The sequence below is a fragment of the Gavialis gangeticus genome, unplaced genomic scaffold (assembly GCF_001723915.1).
Source record: "Gavialis gangeticus isolate Ggan-Ray unplaced genomic scaffold, GavGan_comp1, whole genome shotgun sequence".
Taxonomy (NCBI): domain Eukaryota; kingdom Metazoa; phylum Chordata; order Crocodylia; family Gavialidae; genus Gavialis; species Gavialis gangeticus.
In genome coordinates, this window is record NW_017729032.1 from 29,709,107 (window position 1) to 29,716,352 (window position 7,246).

General features: G+C 40.9%; 1 protein-coding gene across 1 annotated transcript in view; it reads left to right on the plus strand.

The window, feature by feature from the left end:
* The window catches only part of DYNC2H1 (dynein cytoplasmic 2 heavy chain 1), a 601,360-nt gene that overhangs the window by 86,848 nt on the left and 507,266 nt on the right, over positions 1-7,246 (plus strand). The window contains exons 34-39 of the mRNA XM_019524237.1: positions 224-406; positions 677-900; positions 1,185-1,300; positions 4,437-4,636; positions 5,340-5,604; positions 5,960-6,167. Of these exons, the coding sequence (XP_019379782.1) occupies positions 224-406; positions 677-900; positions 1,185-1,300; positions 4,437-4,636; positions 5,340-5,604; positions 5,960-6,167 (1,196 nt within the window). The remainder of the gene's footprint in view (positions 1-223; positions 407-676; positions 901-1,184; positions 1,301-4,436; positions 4,637-5,339; positions 5,605-5,959; positions 6,168-7,246) is intronic.

Consider the following 7,246-nt stretch of genomic DNA (forward strand, 5'->3'; position numbering starts at 1 on the left):
GCTAATTGTGATGAGGTGAGGTAATATTAATCTTTAGGAGATAAGTATCTTTTACAATATGGAGTTTATAGAACAGTTTAAAATATTCTTGTGTATAATTTAACACTATTTTTCTGTCCAGTACATATTTTGGGATATTAACAATAACTGAATAGCAAAAGAATCTTTACTAATTGCTTTCCTGGCATTTAGCAGACTACTAATTTTCTTCTTTTATTTCAAGGGTATTGATGTGAAGTCAATGGGCCGTATATTTGTTGGTTTGGTGAAGTGTGGTGCTTGGGGATGTTTTGATGAGTTCAATAGGCTGGAGGAGGCAGTATTGTCTGCAGTATCCATGCAAATTCAGACCATTCAGCATGCACTGAAAAAACATAGTCCTGTGTGTGAACTGCTTGGCAAAGAGGTACAGTACAAAATGTTCTTTTTTGCAGAAAACTATTCATGTGCTATAACTAAGAGCAAATGTCTTTTGAGCGCCCTGTGAGCCCTCGTACTATTAAGAAGTATATCATTTTTAGATCCAACATATAAGTCCATTGTGCACAAGGTACATCTCTTGCCTAGTGTTTCTAATAGGGTTGTGTAATATCCTAACTACCTAAGTTATATCAAACCTGAAGTACATAATGCTAAATATACCAGCCTTGTTACAATATATTGATTTTATTGCCAGGTTGAAATGGATCATAATTCTGGAATTTTTATCACTATGAATCCTGCTGGAAAAGGTTATGGAGGAAGACAGAAACTACCAGATAACCTCAAACAACTTTTTAGGCCTGTTGCTATGACTCGTCCAGACAATGAACTCATTGCAGAAGTAATTCTGTATTCGGAAGGTTTTAAAGATGCTAAAACACTTGGCAGAAAATTAGTGGCTATTTTTAATTTAGCCAGGTAATCTTATTTTAAAGCATTCTTTAGGGGTTTTTTGTTTTCTTTTGGTTCTGCTGGTTCTGTTTTTGTTTATACAGACCTTTTTTTCTTATGCTGTGTTTAATACTGCCTTCTTTGATTATGTCTTGAACCTTGTTTTTTATTTCAATTAATAAACTAATGAAACTTTGTCTTGTGTTTAAGTAGAAAATGTAATATCCTGATTTTTGATAAAATAATTGTGTAAATTCCAGATTTGTCATTCAAAGTTTATGACATCATTAATGTTTTTTTTTTAAATTTAGGGAGCTTCTAACACCCCAACAGCACTATGATTGGGGTTTAAGAGCACTGAAGACTGCTTTGAGGGGATGTGGTAATCTCCTTCGTCACCTGAAGAGGAATGGGATAAAGGAAATAAGTAAGATTTGATTATGTCAAGGGTTTGTTCATATTTCATTAGTCAGGGCACAGTATGGAAATAAGTATTAGTAATTTTCATGTTTTTTCGAGTACAAGAAAGTCATGTCCTGGATCCATAGGAAACCTGATTATTCAAAAGAAATATAAGTCTTTGTGAAAGCCCTTCCTAATCGTAGATTCATATTTAGAGACCAGAGCGACTATTGTCTGAGTAAAGTCCATAAAATAATGAATGGTGTGCAGAAAGAAAATAGAGATGTACAATTTTCCAGCTTTCACAATATCAGAACTAGGGAACATAATTGGCAATTATTTGGAAGCAGGTTTGAAACTAACGGAAGGAAGTTTTTCCACACAGTGTGTAATTAACTTATGGCAGCGGTCACCAACTGGTCGATCCTGGGCTGGGGTGACGGGGATTGAGCATGTGACGGCATGAATGTGACCTTGCCCCCCACCCCAGCCCAGCATGTCAGTTGGTGGGAAAGGGAAGGGGCTGGAGCCAGATCGAGGCCCTCCACTGTGAAGGACTGAGTGCAAGAGCAACCCTGTGAGTGGGGCCCCTGCTGGGTGGGTGGTGGGAGGATCAAGCGCGAACGGCTCATCCAGGGGTGGGAGAGGTGGACCCCAGTGGAGGTCCTGGAGGGCATGTGCCCCCCTATCTGTGCTCAGTGGAGGCAGCTGCTGCTGTAGGCTGGGCTTTGTGCCCTGAGCCCTGCTGCAGCAGCTGCTGCTGCCCAGGGAGTGGCCCAACACCACATGCATCTGGCTGCTCCTGGGTCAGCTGCAGTAGGGCTTCGGGTGCAAAGCCCAACCCACAGCAGGAGCTGCGTTCACCATGCACAGATTGGGGGACATGTGCCCCCCAAATGTGAGGCAGTATGGGCAGCTGCAGCAGCGGTCAGGGAGGTAGTTGGGTCTGGAGCAGGGGCAGGCCTTGCACAGCTGGGGCAGGGCAGGATGGAGCCACAAGCAGCTCATCCAGCTGTAGGGGGGCATTCACCCTGGCAGGTATGCCCCCAGAATTGTGCGGGGTGGGGTGGCACAGGCTGTGGCTGCCAGCTGGGTCTGGGCTGTTCGCGGTGGAGGATGCTGCTGTGCTCTGCTTGGGCCAGGCAGCAGCGGCCCCCCGTGCCCTCCTGGGGTGAGTGCCCCCCTTCCCTGACCCCCAGATGAGCCACTTGCGGCTCTGTCCCATCCTGCCCTGGCTGTGAAAGGTCTGTCTCTGCTCCATCCCTACTCCCTCCCTCACTGCCATTGGGATGGGGAAGATCAAGGCCCCAGTGGGGAGGGAGGGAGTGGGGCTAGGACTGGGGCCTCGATCTGTCCTGTCTCCCCGACAGCCCTTTCCTCTTCCTCCCCTCCCCCTCACAGACTTACCTGCTGGGCAGGGGGGAGGGAGTGTGGTGGTGGCACTGGCACAGGGTAGATCTTGGGTTCCTTTTAAATTCCAAAAGTGATCTCTGACTTAAAAGGGTTGGAGACCACTGACTTAATGGAATATATTGCTAAGATATTGTAGAGGCTGACATTTTAACCAGGTTCAAAAGAGGATTAGACAAATTCATGGAGGATAGTCTGTCGATTTGTAATAAACATTAAAATTGTGTATGCAAGGTCCAAAGTATGACTTCCTAGCCCTCTAACTACTGGAATATGTATGGGAAGAGAGGCAAGGGACAGATCAATAATGGATAAGCTCTGCCTAAATACTCTTGTCTTTAACAACCACTTCCAGCCACTGTGAGATGTAGAAAAATAGTCTGGGTCTATGATTTGAATCAGTGGCCATGTCTACATGAGACATTTACTATGCAGTAGCTCATTACTACTTTGCAGTAGCTTGTCAATACTGCGCAGTAGTGTCACCGGGTGCGAATTGTGACGCAACACTACTGCTCAGTAGTAACAAGCTACTGAGCAGTAAGTGTCACTAGGCAACTGTGCCAGGATTCTACTGTGCAGTAATGCTGGTTACTTTGCAGTCATATCGTATTTGGTTATACAAGTAATAAATGACTGTGCAGTGGGCATCTTGTGTAGACCTGCCCAGTGTGGCAAATCTTATGACTTTTTACACAACAGAAGTCCTGTGGTCTTAGTTAATTTCTGTTTGAACTACAGAAAAAAATGATGTTTTAAAAAAAATTAATTTATTTAAAAATTGCCAGTGATAGAGAACTTGGTAAGCTGTTTTAGTTTAGAAATTAAGTTCACAAATCAAACTAACTAAAATTAATAATTTATAGAAACTCAAGGTTTTTAATGTGCAGAGTTGACAGGGTGCAAATAGCTCATCTAGTTGAAACTCCTACTATTTTTGAACTAACATGCATGATTCTGATTAAATATTGTTAATATATACAGTAAAGAGATGCTACTCCTCAAGTCACCTCAATATAGGTTGGTGGGTACAGACACTGCTATTTATAGTAGTTTAATGGATCATAATATTGTGTATTTCAAGAACACTGTTTTTGAGTTGGTGGTTATTTTTATCTCTGCATGTGAGAGAATGTAGAGTGGCTGAGGAGTTTATATCTTAGGGATGTGGGTTTTTTTAGTTTAAGAAATAACAGGTCTGCTTTGTCTGTTTTCTGTAAGTAGTTAGAGACAACCCTATTTTTCTGATTCCATTTTACTGGGTTGCTGTAAAGCAAATAGCTAACAACTCATAAACAACTTCAGGAATTGATCTGTCTGTCAAAAAGATACCAATAGCATATTTTAGGGCACATTATAGTTGGCTGTTATCTGGTCAGTCAGGATAGAGATTATTTCATGTTAGAGCTTCTAAAAATTCCCAGATAAAGTTCCATCTGACACACACTATATTATTTTCAAGCATTCAGTTGCCATCCCAAAAGCCACAATAGGTAGAGTTCATTTCTGTTTTAGAGTAGAGAAGTTATAGCTATAATTATTTGTACTTCTCTTCCTTTGTCTTTAGTAATTTAAGAAGCTTCCATCAGAAGCAGATACCAGCTTCTAGGTACCATACCATACTGTAGTACTGCTAATTCGCAATTTAATGTAATCCTTTTGAATGACAAAAATCATCAAATTGTTTTGGCAATTTGACTTAAGGTGATGATATCCCAGCAACGGAAATAAGTTAAGTTGTTTTTCTGCAGTTAATGAAAGCCATATTGTGGTCCAGGCTTTGCGGCTCAATACCATGTCGAAGCTTACATTTGCAGACTGTGCACGGTTTGATGCATTAGTTAAAGATGTCTTCCCTGGCATTGACTTTAAGGATGTGGAATATGCTGAATTGGTCACAGGTTTGCAACAAGTCTTTAAAGAAGCCAATATGGAAATCATAAACACCCAGGTAAATGTGAAATGTAGCGATAGATCTGGTCTAGCTACTCTGAGCTGGGAGTTTAAATACGTCTTGTAGTGATAATCTTTCATTTAGATTTTTATATTCAAGCTTGTAAAAAAATCTGATTTTGCTAAAAACCACTGAAAGCCAAAATGTAATGAAATACATATAAAAAGTACGTTTGTGCTCACAGAGAGGCAGACCTCCTGCATAAGTGCAGGATAACTCTTATTTTAATCTATGTGAATGTCTGCATAGTTTAGCAATATCTTGGTTTAATTTAATATGTGAAAATTTCCAGCAGTGATAGTAGAAATTGTTTAGCTAAAATATTTTTTTTGGAAGAAACTGAATTCCTAATGGTACTTACTTTATTTATTTTACATTTATAAATGCTATTTATTTTGAGGTAAACTTAGACTTTATGTATGAAAATTCTCTAATATCTCAGTCAAAACAGAGAGAGGGAATTAGCCATGTTAGTTTGGAGTAGTAGCATTTTATTTCAGTCAGTAGGTCAGTGTAATGACTGAACTGTCAGAGCCAGATATTCTTGAATAGAGTGATTTTTACATTTTTTGCACCTTCAGTTAGGAGGTTACTGGATGCCAAGTTAAACAAGAATGTGTGAAGAGAAGTTTTAGAGAATAAGTTTGGGAACAACAGAAGTGCTGTTAACCTCATGTAACTATTATTTCTTTTTTGCAAGATCAAGAAGGCCTTGGAATTGTATGAACAGCTGCGTCAGAGAATGGGGGTGGTTATTGTAGGTCCAAGTGGTGCAGGCAAATCAACTCTTTGGAGAATGTTAAGGTCAGCACTTGGTAAAATTGGCAAAGTTGTGAAACAGTATACCATGAATCCCAAAGCCATGCCTCGGCGTCAGTTACTAGGCCACATTGACATGGATACCAGGGAGTGGTCTGATGGTGTGCTTACAAATAGTGCTCGACAAGTGGTACGAGAACCACAAGGTATGTGTCTGGAGAAGCATATATGTCATTATGTTTATCTTACTGAAATAAGTTGTTTTATTCATTTACATTTTGACAATATACTTGCTTGAAATTGGGACTAGTGTGAAGTCTTATGTGTAGTACCATTGTGAAGAATGTTGATTTGTAATTACTCAATTGGTGTATTAAAATAAATGGTATGAAAATATACATTGCAAAGGTGAACAGTATAAGGAATATTTAAACTTGTCATATATAAAGTACGTGAAATTTAATAGCCACAGAAACCAAAAAAAGTCAGAATTTTAATATGGATTCATTTTCCTAAATAATTGCCATTTATTTACTTGTTCATTTTTCCTTTTGGAAATAGATATTAATTCATGGATAATCTGTGATGGTGATATTGACCCTGAGTGGATTGAGTCTTTGAATTCTGTTCTGGATGACAATCGATTATTGACTATGCCCAGTGGGGAGAGAATTCAATTTGGCCCAAATGTTAATTTTATATTTGAAACTCATGATCTGAGCTGTGCCTCTCCTGCCACAATATCTCGAATGGGAATGATCTTTCTTAGGTGAGACACCAGAGCATTCAAAATACATGCTATATTTTCATGGTTTCATAGTTGTTAGGGGCTGGAAGGGACCTTACAGATCATTGGGTCCAGCCCCATTCCACTTTGGCAGGAAAGACTGATGGGGTCAGATGATCCCAGCAAGGTGTGTGTCAAGATGTTTTTTGAAAGTGGCCTGGGTGGGTGACTCTGCCACCTCTGGGGGCAGCCTGTTCCAAACCCTCAGTACTTGACTTGTAAAGAAGTTTTTCCTTATGTCCAGATGCATTTTCATTCAGATTTGCTGTGAAAAATTAGTGTATGCCTTTTGTTTTTTTCGGTTTTTTACATCTTAAGCAACAGTCTGATCCTTTTAGTGTTTCAGCAATATTTCATAGATTTCATAGACATTTGGGCTGGAAGGGACCCCGGAGGATCATCAAGTCCAGCCCCCTGCCCCATGGCAGGAAGTCAGCAGGGATCATAGGATCCCAGCAAGATAAACATCCAAATGTGTCTCGAAGGCATTCAGAGTGGGTGCTTGAACTGCCTCCGGTGGCAGTCTATTCCAAACCTTGGGGGCTCAGACAGTAAAGAAGTTCTTCCTTATGTCCAGCCTGAATCGGTCGTGGTGGAGTTTGTGACCATTCGATCTTGTCATCACTTGGGGCGCTCTGGTGAACAGACATTCCCCCAGATCCTGATGAGCATCGCTGATAAACTTACAGGTGGCCATCAGATCACATCCGAGCCTGCTCTTTTCTAGGCTGAAGAGTCCCATGGCTCTCAGACTCTTGTCGTAAGGTCTGTTTTCCTGACCTCTGATCATGTGTGTGGCTCTTCTCTGGACTCTCTCAAGCTTCTCCACATCCTTTTTGAATTGTGGGGCCCAAAACTAGACGCAGTATTTCAGCAGTAGCCTCACCAAAGCCGAGTACAAAGGGAGAATGATGTCCTGGGATTTTCTTGAGAAGCAGCTATGGATGCAAGCCAGCATTTTGGCTGCTTTACTAGCTGCAGCATCGCATTGAAGGCTCATGTTTATCTTGTGGTCAATGATGACACCCAAGTCTCTTTCTTCCATAGTGCTAGCCAGTGTA